Raw genomic sequence first — 21,786 nt, forward strand, 5'->3', positions numbered from 1 at the left:
GGAGACGGACGTTGCCATGCAAGGGTTGGGTGCGAAGCCGTGTGGAGGGAGTCTTGTGCCGTCCGTCGGCGGTGTGTTGCAGCGCGAGGGTAACGACCCGATCACCTACCGGCACCTCTTGCCCAAGGAGGGGAGGGCTGGGGATGATGAGAGGAGGGCAGCGACCACGGTAGGTCTGGAAGCACCATGTCCTCCGGAAGCCTTAGTCGGGCGAGAAGACGGCCTAGACAGTGGGAGATGGTCCGGCGTGGCCGTAAGTGGCTCTGAGACGGTTAGGCGACCCAGCGGTAGCGAACTGACGAGGCCGAAAGGTCTCGTCGAGCGGACAGGTGGTGTGGGGGGAAAACGCCGGGTTGGAAGACCGATAACGGTGATGAGATTTCGGCTGGAAGGCGGGAGCCAGCATTCGCCAAGGCCCATCCGATCCAAAGAGATGGAGAATACGGCCGGACCTGCGCCTGCTCTTATGAGATTTCGATTGGAAGGCGGGAGCCAGCATTCGCCAAGGCCCATCCGACCCAAAGAGATGGAGAATACGGCCGGACCTGCGCCTGCTCTTATGAGATTTCGATTGGAAGGCGGGAGCCAGCATTCGCCAAGGCCCATCCGACCCAAAGAGATGGAGAGTGCGCCGGGAGCTGCGCCTGCCCCCCCTGAGGAGGCCGGATTATCACACGCCGGGATCGCGGAGGGCGTGCAGATCGGCACGTCTGGAAAGCGGAACGATAGGGCGCGGACGAGGCAGAAGGGCGAGGATACTCTAGCAGCCCGGGAAGGAAAGGTCGGCCGGCAACGGTCGACAGTGTCCGGCCTATCGAGGCGAAGCAGGCGCTGGCGGCCGAGGAGATCTCACGAAGAGAACAAGGGGATGCATTGAAAAGAGCGTTGCCTAGGGGAAGTCGGCCAGGTGGTGGGCTGCGGGAAAAGGCGATGCACGTGAATGGCGCCGCCTTGAAGGGAGGGCGAGCGCGACGCTCGACACCGATAAATGTGCGTGAGAGGCGTACGGACGAAGGACCGAAGCGGGTGTTGGGCGACGAAAGTCAAGCGGACCCGGCACCTAGGTTCCGGCCTATCCAGGCGAAGCAGGCGCCGGCGTCCGAGGAGGGTTCACGAAGAGAGCGGGTAGAAGCAGTCGAAAGAGCGACGCCTCTAGGAAGCCGGCGAGGCAGTCGGCCGCGGGATAATAGGACGCGCGTCCATGGTGCTTCTTCAAAGGGAGGGCAAGCGCGATGTTTAACAAGATTTCGGCTAGAGAATGTAAGCCAGCACTCGCCGCAACCCACCGTCGCCCGGCCAATTCAAGCGAAAGCGATAGGAGACAGAGCAGGAGATCTGCAGTCATCCGGGCGGTTATTACCACGGCCGTCACGCCTGGCAGGGCAGGATCGGCCGGCAGGGGCGGTCGGGATTTCGTCCACGGCCGTCAGGGAGCCCCTCGTTCAGCCAGTCGAGCCTAAAGAGCCGGGAGATGGAGCCGGAGATACACAATCACCCGGACGGTTGCTACCACGACCACCACGCGGGGCAGCGGTGGGAGGAGGATCGGCCGAGGCGAGTCGAGGCGGTAGCGAGATCTTCGGAGTCCGTGGAGCAGAGAAAGAGGATCGGCGAGCCCGACCGAGACGAGCTGCCAAGAAACGTATTCGAGGCGGCCGTCGGAGGCAGAGGAGAAGTGAGCTACAGGCGGAAGATCTAGCCAGCGTCCTACGTTACCTGGAAGACGAATTTGCCGCCAAGGAGAGGCTGTCCAAGGAGCAGACTTGGTGCACACCAGTGCCGCATGAGAGGAAGGTATCGACGGTGCGAAGTTTTTATCGGGCGTTCCACGATGCGGCCACCTTGCCGATACGGGCATGTATGCTGTGCTACCGCAAGCGTTCGAGGACGGAGCTTAAGGAGATGCCGTGGGATCGGTGGCTGTCGAGCCCCGTCCCTAAGGGTGAGGGCTCGCCGTTCGCGTGTCGGAGTTGCTTCCGTGAGGGCGAGTCTATCGTGGTCTGCGCGGAGTGTCATCGAGGGCTGGCGCGTGGGGTGCTGTCGCCGGCGGCCCAACTTCATTGTCGCCTCGGTTGTGAGCATATGCTCCTGATGAGCTCAAGGGCTCACGCCAGTGGAGGAGAAGCTGATTGCGCTAAACTCGTGTTACGGGTTCGTCACGAGGTATAGCGTCCCGGGCGGCCAGAAGCAGACGCTGAGGTACCCAAGCACGTCAAGGGCCACATCACGGTGTTTCCGAACAATGTACAAGAATTGGTGACGAAAGTGCTGCCGCACCCTCTCCTGCAGGTGATGGACGAGATCCACATCTCGTGGCAGGGGGCGGTAAAGCCGACACCGAGCGACCTATCGAGTCTCTTGTCTGTGAGGCGGCGCGTTGTCGAGAGGGCTCTTGTTTGGCTGAAGAGAAACAACCCACACTATGCCGAGATCGAGATCGACGCGGCTGAGATGGAGAGCTGGGGAGAGTCGGCCCACGGGTGCCGCCGTCGGTGTACGGGCGCCTGGAGCGGAACGAGCCGTCGGCATGGGAGAAGACGCGGACGGCGCATATCGTGCCGCCCACGGAGCGGGCCATGGACGACGAGGGCGCGGTAGAGATCGAAGAAGTCCTGTCTCTGCTCAACCAAGGGGGAGGAAGCGCGACGATTCTCGAGGACGACGAGCCAGAGTCAATCGAGGTAGACGAGGCGCGTGGTCAGAGCGGCGACGAGGCTAATCACGATGCGGAGACGATCAACGAGGTAACCTCGTCGGGAATGTTTGCGTTAGACGGGCCGCCCGACGTCGCCGACGTGGATAAATTGCGCTTCGCATGTGATGCCGTCCGCGAAGGGGCGGGCGACGACGGCGGCGCGGGTCCGAGGACGTGGGTGGAAACCTCGGCAAGGGGGCAGCCAGGGCACGCCGATGGTTCCGAACCGTATATAGGCGTTCGCCGCGGCGATGACTTCGCCGACTCGTTCGAAGCCTCCTTTTTCGCGAAGACCTTTCCAATCTGTTGCCATTTGGCGTCGGAGGGCCGCGACCGGTCGAAGAAGCAGCCGTACAACTAGGCAGAGGCACCGCCGACATACGCGAGCGGGAGGCCGCGACGCGAGAGCTCGTGTCGTCTCGGAACATGAGCCTTCGGACCTGGGCCGACACGGTGTTACGACGCCACGGTGGCCGGTTCGCGACGCACCACATCTTCGCCTTCCTCGTCTTTAATATAGGCGTGCGGTCGAGGAACCGCCGCGTCAGCATGCTAAGCGTGACGAGGAAGAACTTCCGCAAGGTGGAGCGCATCGTACGGTCGCTAACCGCGGACGGATTGGCGGCGGCCAGGGCCGAGCTAGAGAGCACAGGCAAGACGACCGATGATGCGGTGAAGGAGCTGCTCAGGAGCCTTTCGCTGTATGGGTATCGTCAGCCCATGTCGAGGGAGGTCCGTCTCGGGATGCGGCATAGGATCCTGGCGCTCATCGTCCGTTACGGCGTGCCCGCCATCTGGTTCACGATCAACCCAAACGACATCACGAATCCGGTAAAGCTCCGACTAGCAGCGTACCGCGCGCGCGACCCCGAAGCGGCCGAGGAGTTCCTACGAAGCCTCGATAAGGCGTTCAAACGTGTGCGGCTGTCCGTGTCCGACCCGATGAGCTCGGCCGTCTTCTTCCACCGCGAGATGACGCTGTTCTTCGAGCATTACGTCAATGCCGGGGGGGAGTCGGTCTTCGGCCGCGTCAGCCAGTATTATGGCGCCGTGAAACGAACGAGCGAGGCTCCTCCACGTGCACGGGCTGCTCTGGCTCGAGGGAAACGCCCACCTCAGCTCGATGCTTGCCGACTCAGACGGCGGGGAACAAGCGGCATACCGCGAGCGAATCGTCCGCTACGTCGATAGTGTCTTCAGCGAGGTAAGGAACGGCGGGGCGTCGTACGAAATAGTCGTGGGAGAAGAGGACGCGGGCTGACGCGGGGAAACTAGGACCTGGACCAGGAAGGGTTCTGCGCCGTCGAGGCAGAGCGTTCGGTGACGTCCGATATCTCGTCCCTGCTGAACAGGGCCGATCAGTTCTCGGCCTCGTTCGAGGAGGAAGCCAACTTCTGCGCCGGCGCGACCCAGATCCATACCCACAGCCCGACATGCGTCAAGTACTCCCTCGGCAGCAAGGGGCGGAAGGGCGCCGACCTCTGTCGCTTTAAGGCACCGTGGAGCGGGTCGAGGAGACGACCCTGTCAGCGGACGGCGTGCTGCGGATCCGCAGAACACATCCCATGGTGAACCGGTGGAACAAGGCCATCGCCGTCGGGCTCCGTCACAACCACGACATTTCCTTTATAGCGACGCAGCGGAAGACCATGGCGCTCGTCTACTACGTGACCAATTACGCGACTAAGGTGGAGGACCCGACGTGGAAGCGCGTCGCCGCCGCCGCCGAACTGCTGCCCGTCGTGTCGGCCGGTAGTCAGCCGGGTGCCGGGGATGACGTAAGTAGCGGCGTCGTCGGCGACGGCGATGGAAGGAAAAACAAGACGCGGCAGTTTCTCATGAGAGTGGCGAATCGGGTGTTCACGGAGCGGGCGCTGTCGCAAGTCGAGGTCGTCGCCCATCTGCTGGGACACCCGAGCGAGTTCTCGGGAAGCAGCGCCTGGGCGTACCTGAACGTGTCGGTGCTATACTGGCACGTCTCGAGGCTCTGGCGACACCTTCGGCAGCAGAGCGGCACCGCGGCGGTCGAAGACGTGTCCGTCGCGGACGAGTCGGTCGTCGTCGAACAAGCAGGCGAGAGGATCAGTTTCGCCGAGGCCTATCATCATCGCGGACATGTCCTACGAGGCTTGTGCCTATACGACTATGTTTCGCTCGTCAGGCTCCAACGCGTCGGCAAGGCCGGCTGCTCCGGCGGCTGGGGAGAGGTGCCGTTCGAGGGCGGCTGGGTGGCCGGTAAAGACTGGGTCCAGGTGCTAAGGCGGCCGGGAAAGTACGCCGTCGTCTGCCTCGACGGCTACCTAAGCAAGGATTTCGAGCAGGACGACGAGGAATCGGCTCATCGCAGGTAAGTGCGGGCGGGCAAAGTGGCCGAGTGAAGAGAGGGGGGGTTGCGACGCCGCGGGGGGCTGGCTGACTTACACTTATTGTGCCGTCGCAGGGCTGCCGTCCAGCATCTTGCGCTATTTGTGCCGTGGGAAGCCTTTCTCGGCGAAGAAGAAGGGGACATCAATGAGATATGGAGGCGGGCGCGAGAGCTGCTTCCGCCGAGAATCTCGTGCCTCGTCGACAACGTTCAACTGCTCCGGCGGTCCGCCGAGGACGCGAGGCGAGACGCCAAGCAGTGGGCGGCCTCGGGCGGCGCCGGGGATTGCGCCGGCGCTCTCGGCGAGGCGGGGGAGGGGGAGGAGGGGGGGCGACACCCGGGGGACGACGACGCGGCCTCGGCGTACCAGGCCGACAACGTCGGAAAGGCAACGCGACTAATCGACGTCGTCCGAAGCGCGGCCGGGGCGAACCAGATCACGGCGGGATCGCGCGAGCTCTCGGTATGATACAGCAGCTGTGCCGCTTCCAGCAGTCAGCGCTGGCCTCGACCGCCGAGCTCGAGGCCTCCATCGTCAGGGAACGGGGCGGGAGGCGCATCGACTTGCCGGGGCGGGTCTTTTCCGGGGCCGCGGTGCCGCCGCAGGACCAGGTCAAGGCCATCAAGTCGCAGCAGACGAGCGCCTCGAGGGAGAGGGTGAAGATGATACAGGGTATACAAAGCATGGCCACGGCCCACGGCACCGATCGTGGCGCGGCGGAGCGGAGTGTGCTGACCGGCTTCGGCGAGGAAGGCGTGCAGATAACGGCGGCGGAAGCCGAGGAGACGGCGGGTAACGCCGAGGCCGGCATGGAAGTCCGCCTCGGCCCGTCGACCTCGTTCCTCGAGGCCGGAAAAGGCTTGACGAGACGCTTGACGCTAAACAGGAAACAGGCCATCGCCTTGTCCATAATATGCCGCCACCTTGACTTGATGCGGCGAGGAGACGGAGGGGGCGACGTCAGCCAGCTCTGTCAGTTCGTCGGCGGCGAGGGCGGTACCGGCAAGTCGCGCGTCATCGAAGCACTCGTCGGCCTCTTTGCCGCTAAGGGCATCTCGAGCCGGCTGCTGATCACGGCGACGTCGGGGACCGCGGCGGCCCGGGTCAACGGTATCACCATCCACTCCGCCTGCGGCTTCACCAGGACCAAGGGCCGGGCGCGAACACGGCGAGGAGGTCGACGGCGTACGGCTGCCGAGGCAGGCGGAGCGGTTCGTCGACGGCGAGTCCCGCATGGACTGGCAGGACAAGGAGGTGCTCGTCATCGACGAGGTAAGCATGCTCGGCGCGCGCACGCTGCACGCCGTCAACGAGCGGCTCTGCCAGCTGCGGGGGTCGCAGCGGGACTTCGGCGGGATCCCCATCGTCCTCTTCTGCGGGGACTTCCACCAGTTCCGCCCGGTCCAGGAAAGGTCGATCCTACTGCCGAGCTCGGCCGTCTCGTGGGACGAGGACTACTCGTTCAGGGCCGAGCAGCGCCACCAGCACGACAAGGCGCACGCGCTGTGGAAGCGGTTCACCACTGTCGTCATGCTGGACGAGCAGATGCGCGCCGCCGGCGACCCGGAGCTGCAGAGGCTGCTAAAGCGGATCCGACTGGGCGTGCAGGATCACACCGACCTAGACCTCCTTAACTCAAGATGCTACCGGGAAGGCAGGCGAATCCCGTGGGAGACAGGCATCACCGTGGTCACGCCGCTAAATAGGAACCGGTGGAATCTCAACATGGAGGCGAGCTTAGCATTCCAGATGCAACGACGTTTGACGATACGCATCTTCATCTCCGAGCATAAGTGGAAGGAGGGGCTGCCGACCGAGGAAGAGGCCATCATGATGCTAAACCAGGGCGACGACAGCGCGACCCCAGTGCCGGGCGTCTTTATGTTTGTGGCCGGGATGCCGGTCGTCGTGAACCACAACACCCACCAGGGGCTGAAGCTGGTGAACGGCGCCAGCTACACGGCGGCCGAGGTCATCGTCGACAAGGTGCACCCGGCGCATCGCATCTCGGCCGATATGGCGATCCACTTCGGGCCGCCGGCGGCGATCATACTAGGGTCGGAGACGACTAAGGACTTCCACTTCGTCGGGATGCCGCCCGGCACGATCCTGCTGACGCCTATGAGCGTCAGGATCCAGTGTCACCGGAAGCGACCGTGGCAGCAGAAGGAGGTCACCCGCAAGGGCCTGCCGTGCGCCGCGGCCTTCGCGTGCACCGATTATAAGGTGCAGGGCGGGACGCTCGAGCGTGTCGCGCTCGAGCTGCGAGGGACGAGGACGACAAACGTCGGTGGACGTGCCGTCCCCTCGCAGTGCGACCCTTACAGCCTATACGTGCAGCTATCGCGGTGTCCGACGCTAGACGGCATCATGCTCATATCGGAGGTGCGAGAGAGAGACTTCGTGGGAAACCGGGTCCCCCGGGAGATGACGGCCGCACAAGCGAGGCTCGAGGAACTGAGTGACAGAACCGTCCGGGAGGCGCTGCGCTGGCTCGGCGACGACTTCGAATACGCGTAGGAATAGTGAACCCTTCGACAGGCACAAATATGAATGAAATGACATCGGACGTTAGACGCGGGAAACGGTGCAATTGTCTGGCTACCCGTTGATCTTGGTGTGGGGCCACAGCAGCCCAACTAAGTGTCTTCGCCACTTAGTTGGCCCAAAAAATCCGGCACAGCCCAAAAAATCCGGCACAGCAGCCCACCTCCAAAACGTCAACCCTATGCATCTCAACCGCGTTTTCTCGCGCAACTTGACTTTATTTACGTATCTTTTTGCCGGAATACATTATGACAGATAACATGGCTACCCTGGAGGCAGCAAAGCCGTTCTGGCGTCTCGTCGCGACCCCAGAGCCGATGTTCGTCGCTCAACAACACCAAAAGAACGCCTCTTTCCGTGCGAGATGCGGCCATCCGTTACAATGTGAAGAGCTCATCCGTACAGAGAGCCATTAATTTCATAAGAAACCCCTTTCCCGTGCTCCAGGGCGTCCATTGGCGCTGACGGAGGACGAAGACGACGCCCTGGTTGCGTATGTACAGTGGATGGAACGCACCGGCATGCCCGCCACGAGAGAGCAACTTGAAGCTGTTGCAAATGCAATAAGAATGCGTCGAGATCCCAATGCCCGCCCGGTCTCGTCAAGTTGGCTTGACAATTGGCGTGGAAGTCATCCTGCGATCGCGAAGACGTATCTCAAAGCAGTTGAACGAGCCCGGAAGTCCTTTGAAGCCCACGGGGTAGAAGAAGTCGAATTTTTCTACTCAAAGCTTCGAGAAATCATCACCAGCTACCGTATTGGCAGTTCAGAGATCTGGAATGAAGACGAGGCCGGAATACGCATTGGGTGCCTGCGAGAACGCATCCAAGTTCTCATCACGCGCACCACTAGAGTCAAGAGCACCCGGCCCCGAGTTTTAGACCCAGCAAACCGAGAATCCTGCACGGTAATTGCCTCAGTTAACGCAGTGGGGGACTCTCTTCCACCCTGGCTTGTTTTCCAACATTACCCTACCACCAACTGGGCCGGCATCGACATCATGACAGGCGTACGGTTTGCCCAGTCGCCAACTGGCTTTTCCAACGCAGAGATACACCTTGAGTGGGCAAGGCATTTCAACTGCTGGTCTTGGGCATCGTCAGCGCAAGCAAAACAGTCAGGAAATTCGCTGGAAGAGTGGTTCGGCTGTGACGAGCATCTTCGGCGCCCCAACATGGGGATGAGTCGCGTGGAGGCGCCGCCAAACCAACGGCCTGACGACGAGAAGATCTACCGATTGCTTGTTGTGGATGGCTTTACAGGGCATACCACCCTTGACTTTGCTGAGTATTGTATCAAGTTTGATATCATCATTGCTATTTTCCTCCACATTCCACCCACCTCATGCAGCCGCTTGATGTTGGGGTATTCCAGCCACTAAAGTCAGCACATCAGAAAGCGCTTCGGAAGTCGCTCGCAGAAGGCAACATATCATTTTCGCGGGTCAACTTCCTCACAGCTTTTCAGGACGTATATGAGGCTGGCTTCACGCGGCATAACATTATGGCGGCATTTGAAAAACAGGCCTCTTTCCTGTCGACCCAGCGCCGGTGATCACCAAGATCCTCCACGAGCAGCTACGACAACAGCAGCCGATCAATCCTGCATACGCCTCGCTCCTACCCTCGGAGACGCGTTTCCAAGTCGCCGCGGATGCCCTCAATGATATCCGGCAACGGTATGGGCCCTCATGAGCTCGCCATCACGAGAAAACTTGCGGGTTCTTGCGAAAGTGAACACCGAGTCTATCGCGATGGCGTCACATTCCCAGGGCATAGTCAGCGATAAGAATAGCCGAACCCAGGCGTATGCGAATCGAATGAAGAGAGGCAAGATTGTCAGGCCGCGCGGAGAGTTTATCACGAGCTCCAGCATGGCCGACATCACCCGGGAGTATGAGGAGCTCCAGGCAAAGCAAACCCGGCTTCAAACGCGCCAGGAGATAAGGATGCATCTTAAACGAGTTCGTGGAGAGATGCAGAAGATCCGAGAAGACTATAAAGTCGGGAAGAAGCAGTTAGTCAATGGCAGAGTCAAGACATTGAACTTTAAGCCCTGGCTAGAGTTTACGGGACGAGACGTTGAGTTCTACACTCTGGAGCAAAGTTGCGATACCTCATGCGGGAGCTCAAAGAGCCATCCAAGGAATCCTTTTCTATGATACCACGAAGAGAAATAACTCCGCCAGAGATGTCAGGGCGCGCGCAGCGACCTCGCCCACTTACAGATATGTCGTCGTTGCCCGGCAGTGACGATACCGTCTATTTCACAGGCCTCGATCTTGACAAACATAGTGAGGATGGCGCCGACGATGAAGACGAGGACAATTTACTCGACACGCAAGAGAATATACCCTCATCGCCGCCGTTAGCAGCGGTTGAAGCGGTAGTCGATACACCATGCCCTCGACCGCGCACCCGATCGTCCAACAAGATACAGCAGACGCTCCAGGAACACAGGTATGGATAAAATAGCTCTCAGAGACGCACAACAGGCGAAATTACTACATAATACGTCTATTTGGACTCACAAACGCGGTCTTCCTATCTCTTCGACTGGAAGGCGGCAGCTCCTAAATAGGCCCAAAGACGTGATTTTTCACTTTTCGTTGTTACTTGCGTCTTTAGGTGATCCGCAGCTATTGATCACATGTATATTTTAGCTATTTGAAGTCGCATTGACGGCACCATGAAGCGAAGCGTAGAATTTCCTTGATTTTGCACCCCAAATTGAGGACCCTGCTGTGCCGGATTTTTTGGGCTGTGCCGGATTTTTTGGGCCAACTAAGTGGCGAAGACACTTAGTTGGGCTGCTGTGGCCCCACACCAAGATCAACGGGTAATCGGAAAGCGCAATTTGAGCGGGAGCGGGAACAGTGGGAACAGCTGACGTAAATAAAAAAGAGTGACTAAGACGAGAAAAAAAAGGGGGGGGGAGAGGCGACGACTTTCATATATGGCCAACAGGAAAGCGGGATGAAAAAGGACACAAAAGAGGGGGGAAAAACAGGGGCAAACTTGTAGGCCAACCGAAAAGCAATCGTTCAAGACGAAAGAGGCAATTTTTCTAGCCAACGGGAAGCCGAGAAAGCTAGCGAATCAGAGGCGCGGATTCGGGGGGCAAAAAAGCGCGGCATAGAAATCCTTTCGTTCCTCAAGGCAAGAACCTTTCGTCACTCGTTCCTCGTTCCTCAAGGCATACATGGGCGCCCGGGCGCCCAAATAAAATTGCGCGCCCGGGCGCGCCACTAAGAACCGCAGACTGTCATTGGCCCATGAACACACGTATCGACCTCTGTTCACGCGCTCTGCAACTGTACCCTAAACCGCGACACAACACGTTGAGTCCAAGAGAATGAATTCAACGGGACCGACGACATTTGGCGATGATGCCCTCCCTCCGGAGGGCACGTACGAATCACGCGAATCTCTACTCAGCGCCATCAATTCTTGGGCGAAACCACGAGGATACGCATTCACGACGGGAAAATCTACGAAGACCCCTAACGGTCGGGTCAAAATCGTGTTCGCATGCGATCGAAATAAGCTGCCGCCCAGTACATTTATCGAACGAAAACGCCGCACTTGTAGCCGGAGAGCCGGATGCAAGTTCTCAGTACTGGCCAAACAGTCATTAGATGGAAGTACTTGGGTCCTTAGCCATCGACCAGATAAGGACTGCGCCCAGCACAATCATCCACCGAGTTCAGATGCATCTGTCCACCCAGCGCATCGCCAGCTTAACGAGAGAGACGCTGCAATTATATCAAATCTGACAACTGCTGGCACTGCTCCTCGAGATATCAGAACTTACCTCCATAATAATTCTGATACCCTCGCGACTCAGCAGGACGTCTATAACCGAATTGCGGCAACCAGGAGAGATCTGCGTGAAGGCCAAAGCAGTATACAAGCGCTCGTTGACCAGTTACATGAAGAGGGTTTCTGGTGTCAGGTTCGACTGGATTCAGACCATCGGCTTACAGCCATCTTTTTCGCCCATCCAGACTCTGTTGCCTACCTCCAATGCAACCCAGACGTCTTGTTGCTAGACTGCACCTACAAGACGAACAAGCACGCCATGCCGCTCCTCGACATGGTCGGAGTTGATTCTTGTCAGCGTTCGTTCTGCATTGCATTCGCATTTCTCTCCGGTGAATCAGAAGCGGACTATTCGTGGACACTTCATCACCTCAAATCACTCTACCAGCACGAGCTTCCTTCTGTGGTCTTGACTGACCGATGCCTCGCTGCGATAAATGCGGCTGCAACCTGGTTTCCTACCTCCAAAGCACTGCTTTGCCTCTGGCATGTCAACAAGGCAGTTCTGCAGTACTGTCAACCTGACTTTGTACAAAAGAGTAGCCAACCGAGCGGTCAAGCAGAAGATGCATGGAACGAATTCTACCGATTTTGGCACTCGATTGTGGATTCGCCAACCGAAGCGGTATATGAAGAGCGGTTGGCCAAATTTGAGGTTAAGTACGCCAAAAGCCACCCCCGGGCGGTTGGGTATATTAAGCTATACTGGCTAGAGCCACACAAGGAGAGAATCATAAAAGCATGGGTAGACAGGCACTTGCATTTTGGCAATGTGGCCACCTCGAGGTAGTTCGCCAGGGCTTGCACCATGATTCAAGGCTAACGTTTGCTCCCTAGGGCCGAAGGAATTCACTCATTGATCAAATCATACATCAAGACATCCACATTCGACCTCTTTGACTCTTGGCAGGCCATGCGGCATGCGATCACCAACCAACTAAAGGAGCTGAATCATATGCGAGCATCTCAGCAGATACGGATGCCTCTAGATGTCTCTGGAGGAATGTTCGAGGCCGTGCATGGTTGGGTGTCACACCAGGCCCTGCGCAGAGTGCAAGAGCAACGGCAGTTACTTTCGGCGCCTCTGAAATCTCCTTGCAGTCAATCTTTCACTTCTTCATACGGACTACCATGCTCTCATACCTTGAAGAAACTCAAGGATGCAAAGCAGTGCCTTCTGCTCGAGCATTTTCATCCCCACTGGAACCTAAGACGGAGTGTGGATCGGCCACAACCTATACTTGAACCACGTCGAGTCCCAAAGCAAGGTTCTCAGACAACCAGCCAGTCTAGAACGAGCACCAGACGAGAACCCTGTGGATTTGAAATTGTCCAGTCTGGCAAGAAAGCTCCCCGTACGTGCAGCAGATGTCACCAAGTTGGTCACATAAGGTCCTCAAGAGCATGCCCTCTGAGGTTCCAGGAGTTGCTTACAAAGGCAGCACCGGCAAAGCCAGTCCCACAGCCGGACGCAGCATCAGTTGCCGTTCCAGCTTTTACTGATCCTCCCCCAAGTGTTCCGGCGGTCCGAGGGGCATCATTGCTCGGGGCTACACTGGATCCTCCTGCGGAAGCTGTTCGGCGCTCTCCCGCTGCTGAACCAACCCCATCTGTGCCGCCCTTAGTCTTACCTACTATGCAAGAGTCCCTTATAACTCTCCACTCTCCTGTCGTCCCAGATGGTCCGGTTGGAACTATGCCAAGCTCTGTTGAAGGAGAGCCATGCCGTTTGCGGGAGCCCCCTCTCGATTTACCGCCGAGGTACGACTCGCCACAAGCCATATATGGAAGATACGTTGCCGCAAGGAGCGCGTGGTACGCAGCGCAGCCCACTGGCAATATCACGACCAATCAGCAGTATCGCAGGGCGATGGGGCTCCCACTCAGGTACGACAAGCAGAGTTATGAGTGGTGTCTGGACTACAAACAGATGTCCAAGCGCTGTATCAGCCAGTGTTGCTAATAATATAAACAATACGTATATTGGCAATATGGACCCCTCGCAATATTATTGTATTGTCAAGAGGTGCGTATTGTATTGCGCAATATGGCATTGGTCCATATTGTATTGTATTGCCAGTGACCAAATATATTGCCAGTAAAACAATATATCCCGTATATCCCACGTGACCTCATTATTCAACCGTCGTTGCTGAAATATCGTCACCCTGAAAATCCTGTATCCCAAACCATGACTTCAAGCACTCCAATGCCTGAATTACATCACTCCAAGTCGATTTCGACGGTCTGTGATGGTTATTTTTGCCCCAGAGAAGAGTCTTTCGGGCTCAGCAGACATTGCGGGAATTGACAGTATATCCACCGCCATTTTGCTCAGGTATGGGTAGTTCTTTTGCTGTGTTTCCTCCAGCCACCATGCGAGGGCGCTTGTGAACCCATAAACCCGTTCAGACTTACAATATCGCTCGTACTCGTCTGTGATAAGTGCTGGTTGTAGGTGCTTGTTTCTCCAATTCAAGAACTCGTTCGTGGTCGTCAACGGAACCTCAGATAGAGAAGGCGGCTCCACAGGTTTATAATCATCCCACAGTGTCTCCATCAGCTTCTTTGACGAGTCAGCCCACTCCTTCTTCCAGTTTTCGTGTATGTAGTGCCATTTATGCGAAGGGTGAAGCACAATCGCAGCGACGTAGGCAGGCGATTCGTCAGTAAGACAATAGTACTTATCCATCTTCGCCCAGCCCGAGTTATACATTGGTGCCATAATCGGATCGTCGATATGTGCCTCTTTTCCTGCTTCGAATTGCGCCAATACGAAGTCCATAGCCAAGAGAACATTGTCAAGAGTTGCAAACGATGACTCAAGGGCCTTTGTCGTCATTTTAAGCTTCTCCAAGAAAGACTTGATCTTCTCGAGGATGACCCACTCCTCGGGAGAGAGCTCGTCTCCGGCACAATCTCCTTCCACCCATTTGTTGAAATATCCCTCGACTGCGCCTCTAAGATGCAAGGCCGCTCGTAGCATGGTGTACCACGAACTCCACCTCGTGTCATTATCTCGCGCAAGCTTGCGATTATGGCTGATGGCCAGAAACTTTTGGCGACGCTGAACACTACTTTGGACGAAAACCACGAAGTTGTGGAGCTTGCCAAGGGACCCTTTTCCGCCACGCCTCGATCTCTTTTAGTGTCACATTATGCCCATCACGTTCGTCGTCTTTGAGCTTCTCATTATCGGTAACGAAGAGGAAAGCTTTGGCGGCAAGGTTGATAATGTGACCTTGGCAGCGGAGTCGGTGAGATTTGGGATCGTATCGAATGTCATATCGACGTAGAAGGCCTGTAAATGTTAGGGCCAGTCAGAAAAAACAGTGCGCCGTACTTACCAAGGGAAAGAGATCTCATCATTGTATCGTTATTGCCTGCATTGTCCATCACAAAATATCCAAGGTTGGAAGCAAACCCCCAGTCATCAACCACTTCCAAAATTGCCCTTGCCAGGTGATATCCGTCGTGCTCACTGTCGATGTCTTTCAAAGCCAAGACATGGTGTTCCAACTGACTGTCTTCTGCAACGTAATGAGCAACTACGCCTAAGATGGCCAAAGAGTTGGGGGAAGTCCATAGGTCGCAGCTGATATGAATTTTTGACTTTGCTGACTGGATGCGCTGCTTGACCTTCTCCTTCTGACCTTCGTACTGCCGCATAATCCATTTCTTGATGGTCTCGTGTATCTGGAAGCCAAGTATCGATATCGGCGTTGAGGTAGGCTAAGAATGCTCGGAATTCTGGGCATTCCACAAGCCTAAATGGGAGAGAACAGGACGTAATAAACCTTACGTATAAAGCTTCGAGCTGGTCTGGGTCGATCGAGTCTCCGGATTGATCGTTGAGCCGACGGCGTTTTCGGGGATGTTCTTTGGCCGTAACACGAGCTATCTCGAGAATAGTTCGTATATTCGTGACTTTGGCAGTTCGTGGCGCGCCTTTTGGGAGGCCGTGACCGTCAGGAGGAGGATCCGTAAGGTGCTTGGCTGGGGCCGCAGTTCCACCGGAACAGCAATACGTTTTGTCACAGTGTTTGCAGCGCCATTCTTCTTTTCCGGTCCGCTGATTGTAGTATTTCGTCTCTATGTCCTCGTCTGGCATATGAGAAAAGACCCATGATGTTCTTGGCTTGGCCGAAGGGTTTATGGAGGCCGTGCGAGGTTGCGACGATTGGCATTCAGTGGTTTGGGTCTCATCTGGATCATGCAACCGTGGGCTGGAAATCTCCGAGTATTCGTCTGATATTGACGAATCCGTCGCGGCGATGTTTGAACAAAAGGCAGGCGTTGTTGAGGCATCGAGATTGCTTGTAAGTCCTGGGGTGGGAAAGCGGGGTTGAGGAGGAAAACAGTGTTTGGACGGCGAGCCGCTACCCTGTAGGTCTGGATTTATACATACATTTACGCGTTTCCGTGCGCCAATAGGAAACTTTTACGTCCTGGAGGTCCGCCAGACGAAAAACAATACATAGAACATGCTTATATTTACGCGTGTTTTTTGACGCGTCATCATATTGGCGCGAATTGGGGAACGGAAAGGCGAATGACTACCAACCAATACAAACAATACAAGCCATATATTGCCAGTATGGAAGGCGCTATATTGTATCGTCACAATATGACGGCGAGCATATTGTATTGGTACAATATGAGAAATCGCGTATTGTATTGTATATACTGCAGTATACTACTTTATTGTCATATTATTAGCAACACTGGTATCAGCTCAACAGGATCAAGAGAATGGACAAAAGAAGAGATGATGGCGTATTTGGATTGGAGCATGGCGGAGGATGAACGCATTGAAACCCAAGTGGTTAAAGAGATGGGAGATAATCCACTGGCAAACAAGAGAAGAGGCGTGAAAGACATATGGAAGAGCGTTGAAAGGGACAGCAGAGAGCAAAAAGCCTTACATTCGACCGCCGGCTCGGTAGAACAGTGTATTGTAGTCAAACCGTAGACAATTTGTGCTTTATGGCTCTCTAATGCAGACTACAGACCTGGGAACATGCCTGTAAGTTTGCTGTTTCATGGGCCAATGACATCTGCGGTTCTTAGTGGCGCGCCTGGGCGCGCAATTTTTTTTGGGCGCCCGGGCGCCCATGTATTGGCCGCCCTTTTCTTTCATTATAGACACCTACTAAGCTACCAACCCTCTCATTAGCCACTGCTTTTGAAGCTGATCAGCCTCGACTATTTCAGGCGATAGCTGATTGCGCTCGTCTGTGATCATCTTCTTTGTCTGGCTAAACACTCTCTCACATTCAGCACTCATGCCAGGAATTGAGAACAGATCTAGCGCCATTCGATACAAGACTGGGTATTCCAGTTGATGCCGGCTCCACCATTCAAGAGGGTTTGCAACGTCAAGATCTTGGGCGTAAATTGGCCTGGTCTGGAATAAGTCAAGCTCACTCACTGCCTTGACCTTCTTCCGCTGTGTGTTTAACGAGCTAATCGATCTCTTTCCAAACGAGCTGTAGTCATTGTCAGCGTCGACTTCCTCGGATTCGTCTTCCAAAACCCAGCTTGAGCCTGAGTTTCAACTTCAGTCTGCCTCCGGTATTCATCGAATAGGCTACCAACAGCCGACTGAATGTCGCTATACCATTGCGGCTTGTTCATCGCCTTCTTCCAGTGTCGTTCGAAGTAGTCGTACCCATACGACGGGTGCAGTGCTAGAGCTGCCCGATAAACAGGTGTCCTATCGGTTTTGACGTAATAGTCTTCAAGCTTCGCCCATCCACAGTCAATTCCCGACTTAAAATGGGAGGCCTCCTCGAACTGAGTATCCTCCGCGGCCTGCTTGAATTTCATGAACAGGTAGTCCATGGTTTTAAGTGTCTCACACAGCGCCGTGGCCGCCCTCCGCCCCGGCTTACTGGCGTTGCCCTCTATAGTCTTCGTCAGGATATAAAACGGCTTCAAGAACTCGTAGAAACGCTCTAATTCAACCCAGTCCCCAGCGTTGAGGAAGTCGTTAGTTAGGTCACGGTGATCAGGGTCATTCTTAGGCTTTTGCCAGCGAGATTGATAGAGCTCGATGGCGCAGCGCAGTTCGAGTGCTGGTGTAAGCCGACAAGTTGTCAGTACTCAGAATACGGAAGCAACCTCGGACGAGAAACGTACCGCGTTTGATCATCATGTATATAGAGTTCCAGCGAGTCTTGCCGTCAACAACAATCTCCAGGGTAAAAATAGGATCGTCACCAGCGAGCTCGGTCTGCAAATGCCGAAGACCCTGTCGTCGCTGATCTGTCCGTCGAATGTAGGTGGCAATGTTGTGGAGTCTGCCGATAGCTCCTTTCTTGGCCCAAATGTCGAACTTGAACTCATATGTAGCTCCACGAAGCTCAGCCTCGAATTTACTGACGTTGGAGCCAAAATAACTGCTCGGACAACCAGGTTGATAACGTGGCCTATACAGCGTAGGCGGCGTCGGCTGACATCCATTGGAAACCACCTAGCAAGTGTCTCTAGGCAGGTATCGTTGCTCTTGGCGTTATCAAGCATGAAGTATCCAAGCTTGGACCCCAACTCGTATCGATCGATTACCTCCTTGAGATAGGCGGCGATATTCTCACCGGAGTGTGGACCGACTAAGCGCGGAAGTCCAAGAAGGACATCGCGTTTTTGGCCTTCACTGCCAACAAAATGTCCGACAATTCCGACGTAGTTAAACGCATTTGAAGCAGTCCATAGATCAAAGCTGGTGTGAACCGAGCTCTTCGCGTTCTTGACGAGATCAAAGACAATTTGCTGTCGGCGTTCAAAGGCTTGACGAATCCATGAGCAGATCGTGGTGTGATGCTCCGGAAGTAGCCGACTTGCAAGCTCTCCTCCATTCGATACGAGCCACCCAAGCCGCTCGCTGGATGCTTGTCGAAAGGTGACATCTTCCACTATGACCCAGTCCACAAAGCGAGCTTTCCATGTCCTCTCGTCGAAATGGGAGGCGAGCTGGTAGCCTAGGCTGGCCTGTCGAGATAAAGGTAGGGACGAAGAGGATGGTGACGTAGCCGCCAAGGTAAACGGAGTCTTCAATCCGGGACGACTCTCGCCGAATTCCGTGATTTGGTGCTGACGACGCAGGTGCTTCGCGGCGTGAGACGTCCCTGAGGAGGCGTATAACGCTGTCGAATAGTTCTTCTTCCCGTGACAGATTCTGCAAAGCCAGTAACGTACTCCGCTATGCTCCAAGTTCGCGCCGTATCTGTAGATCCACGACTCTTTGATCTTTGTGCCGACGACCCTTTTGTGACGAGGTCTCATTTGGCACCCAAAGTCGTTTGCCGCCGTGCCAGATGTTCTCCCAATCAATGTCAAATTCGCATTGTGAAGCATCTGTCTCGTCTGCTCTGGCCTCGGACGTGGCAGGCGTAGCCTCATGACTGTCATTAACTGGGGTGGGATGTGGACGGGATGCAAATGACTGCGGTACAGACGACACGGGGCTCGTATCCCTACTAGAAGACATAATGACGCGGTATGATACACTGTAGCTCGTAGATGGATGGGAAGACGCGAAAATTGGCAGGGCAGACGCGTAACTTGTTGACATTAGGTAGGTGCTACCTTAAGGCGGAACGGACCAATGGCATCACGGGAACACCAGTCCAGTCAGACCGACTCAGACCACCCAGACCGACTGACTGCTCCGGTCGGTCGGTCTGATGAGAATTGGCGGTCGGTCGGTCTGCGGTCTGTCAGACCACCTTCAGACGGTCTGTCAGACGGTCTGTCTGTTAGCCACACTGCCCCTATTTTATCTGACGCTCACGATACAGTGTCGGTCACAGCGATTGAGGCTATTTCTGCAGCTGGGAGTTGCATTCCTTCGGTTGTGATACTCCCTGGGGTCCAAATCAATGCTCCTAATAGTGTGGCCAGTGCGTTTGGACCCCTCAAACTGCTCATTCAGTGCGTGTGACTTGGCCGCACTACACTACCAGTGTGCCTGAGATGTTCAAACTGAACTATTAGTCTGTTCGTCACGGCCAAACTGAACTACAGTGCAAACTGTGGTCTACACTATTAGTGTGAACATATAGTCTGACATTTGGCATTGCACCCGTCGCACCTGCAAGGTTGCCTTCAAGTTTTCCAGCGCCCTCACCGAATTGCCTGCCTTACCTGCAGCTTTCTCGCCCCTTTCCTGAATCAGAGGCTCAGACCCGGTACCGGTGGCTTCCGGATCGATATAGCGACACTGGAATCCATAATTAGACAATCTTCATCTGACGAAACAGAAATCTTACCTCGGATGGGAGTATCAGAGCGCTCCGGTCCCAGGATCGTAGGCATTCCAAGAGATTTAAAGTTTCAATGTTCATAGATCCTCGCTGGTCGGTTACCGAAAGTTTGGCTTTGGAGAAGAGCCGCTCTGTCTCAGTAGACATAGGCGCAATCGATAGAAGGTCAATGGCCATCAAAGATAAGTTAGGGAACCGTCGCCGCTGCGCTGACTCTAACCACCATTTCAACGGATCCGATACCATCACCACAGGCTCGCGGCAATACACTTCGTACTCGTCGTCATCCATGTTGAAAATCGTAGCCTTTGCTCTTTCATCCACATTTTGTACCCATTTGGTCGTCTTGCACTTGGCTCTTGTGCGGAAGCTGGTCGAAGAACAGGGCAGGAGTGGTAGATTTGTATGCCTCCTCCAGAGCTCCCTACCCGAGCTTTAGCTCTCTCAATCCATTCATTCTTGTCGTCCCAAGTCTTCTCCATATATGCCCACTTGAGGGAAGGATTTAATACCGTCGCTGCTGAATAGACTGGCGAATCTTCCGTCAATTCGTAGTAGTCGGCTAATTTTGCCCATGTCGTCTCCATCATTGTAGCCAAGTGGGGGATGGTAGTGGCCTCCTTGGCCGCTTCAATGTGATGCAAGAGATAGTCCATGGTTGGCAGAACGTCAGAGATGGAATTGCCGGTGCCTTCGTTGGCCATTGTAGCGTCGTGAAAAGGTTCGAGAAATTTGTGAATTTCAGCCAGAGTAACCCAGTCAGAGGAAGTCAGAGCATCGTCTTGCAGGGCAGGCTCTTGAGCACAAAATATGGTGATGCCTTGACGGACTTTTGTTCTAAGGGCCCACTCAACCATGCTATGCCACGAATTCCAACGAGTGTCATTGTCGCGCCGTAGCCGTAGACCGTCAGTGAGACCAGTGAATGTCTGAAGTCGCTGGGGAGTCCAGGTGATGTAGACCACGATATTATGCAATTTGCCTATCGCCCTCGCTTTCTCCATTGCTTAACTTCGTCGTCGGACGGTCCGTGGTAGGAATCTGCTGTGGGTGGTCGCTTTCCATGAGGAACTCCATCACGGCCAGGTTAATGATGTGGCCGAAACAGCGAAGTCGGTGAGGAAGAGGATCGTAGAAAACTTCGAACTCGTGCTCCAAGTCGTCGGAGACTTTGTCGATCATGGTATTCATGTTGGTGGCATTATCCATCATAAAGTATCCAACTTTTGTCGCTATTCCATATTCTCGTATGAACTCCATGATGGCTTCTGCCATGTTCTCGCCGCTGTGCTGTCCTTCCAATTCTTTTATCCTCACCACCAGGGACTGCAGACCATGATCTTCGGTAACGAATTGAACTGTAAACCCTATTACGCCCAAACAATTCGGCGATGTCCAATTGTCTGGAACAATGTGGATTGACGAGAGAGCATTCTGCAGAGCTCGCTTTACAAACTCCTTTTTTGTCGTAGCCCCATTGTAAGTCATTTTTAACCGTGTCGCCGGACCTCGGTGTCACAAGTAACTGGAAAGATGCCATGCATGTGAGGGTTATTTTGAGTCAAATTGGCCTTGACCACTGCCCAAGTCAAGGGGACAAAGGTCCCAGTTATATACACAAGAATGGTGCCCTGTAGGTTGGGACGCCTCCTCGGCTGGGGCGGAATATCGCTTGACACTCGGGAGGAGATCATCGGCGGCCGGACGGATATACCGGATAAAGTCGCGAAAGGCCGGCTGCTCAACATGAGCAAATGAGAGGCTGCAGGCTACTGTATAACGGCAGTACAGTTCGCGGAGAGTCGCTTGGTCTAGGGCATCTACCTCTGCGGTCGCCTTGCGTTTCTTGGTGGAGACCAAAGTTCCATTGGCCAGGAATGCGGTGATGTCTCCGAGGCGACTTTGCGTCACTTCCCGCCTGGTCTCCTGCCGCCCAGAAATAATGATATTGTGCTCCTTTCGCAAATGATTGACGATGGCGGACGACCCACCACAGTAATTGTATTTCTTCGCTCTTTTCTTGTCGAAGCAGGGCTGGCAATGCCACCATTTCGTTCCATTGAATCAACCCAAGCTGCCGGAATACTCCTAC

General features: G+C 55.3%; 2 protein-coding genes across 2 annotated transcripts; one reads left to right on the forward strand and one right to left on the reverse strand.

The window, feature by feature from the left end:
- Nucleotides 1-2,576: 2,576 nt before the first annotated feature.
- HRG_11896 (PIF1-like helicase domain-containing protein) lies at nt 2,577-7,581 on the forward strand (the record flags this gene model as incomplete). Its single annotated transcript, XM_044870366.1, has 10 exons — nt 2,577-2,869; nt 3,061-3,732; nt 3,815-3,899; nt 3,971-4,178; nt 4,226-4,473; nt 4,519-5,042; nt 5,136-5,523; nt 5,580-6,089; nt 6,265-7,357; nt 7,424-7,581. 10 exons carry the CDS (start codon nt 2,577-2,579, stop codon nt 7,579-7,581), a joined length of 4,179 nt encoding a protein of 1,392 aa, XP_044714542.1.
- Nucleotides 7,582-16,895: 9,314 nt separating this feature from the next.
- HRG_11897 (transposase-like protein) lies at nt 16,896-18,068 on the reverse strand (the record flags this gene model as incomplete). The annotated part of the gene is made up of 4 exons (XM_044870367.1): nt 16,896-16,919; nt 17,029-17,507; nt 17,572-17,831; nt 18,043-18,068. The coding sequence occupies 4 exons, from the start codon at nt 18,066-18,068 to the stop codon at nt 16,896-16,898; spliced, it is 789 nt and encodes a 262-aa protein (XP_044714543.1).
- Between the last annotated feature and the right edge of the window lie 3,718 nt (nt 18,069-21,786).

The sequence above is a fragment of the Hirsutella rhossiliensis genome (assembly GCF_020360975.1).
Source record: "Hirsutella rhossiliensis strain HR02 chromosome Unknown scaffold00026, whole genome shotgun sequence".
In the NCBI taxonomy this organism is placed as follows: Eukaryota; Fungi; Ascomycota; class Sordariomycetes; order Hypocreales; family Ophiocordycipitaceae; genus Hirsutella; species Hirsutella rhossiliensis.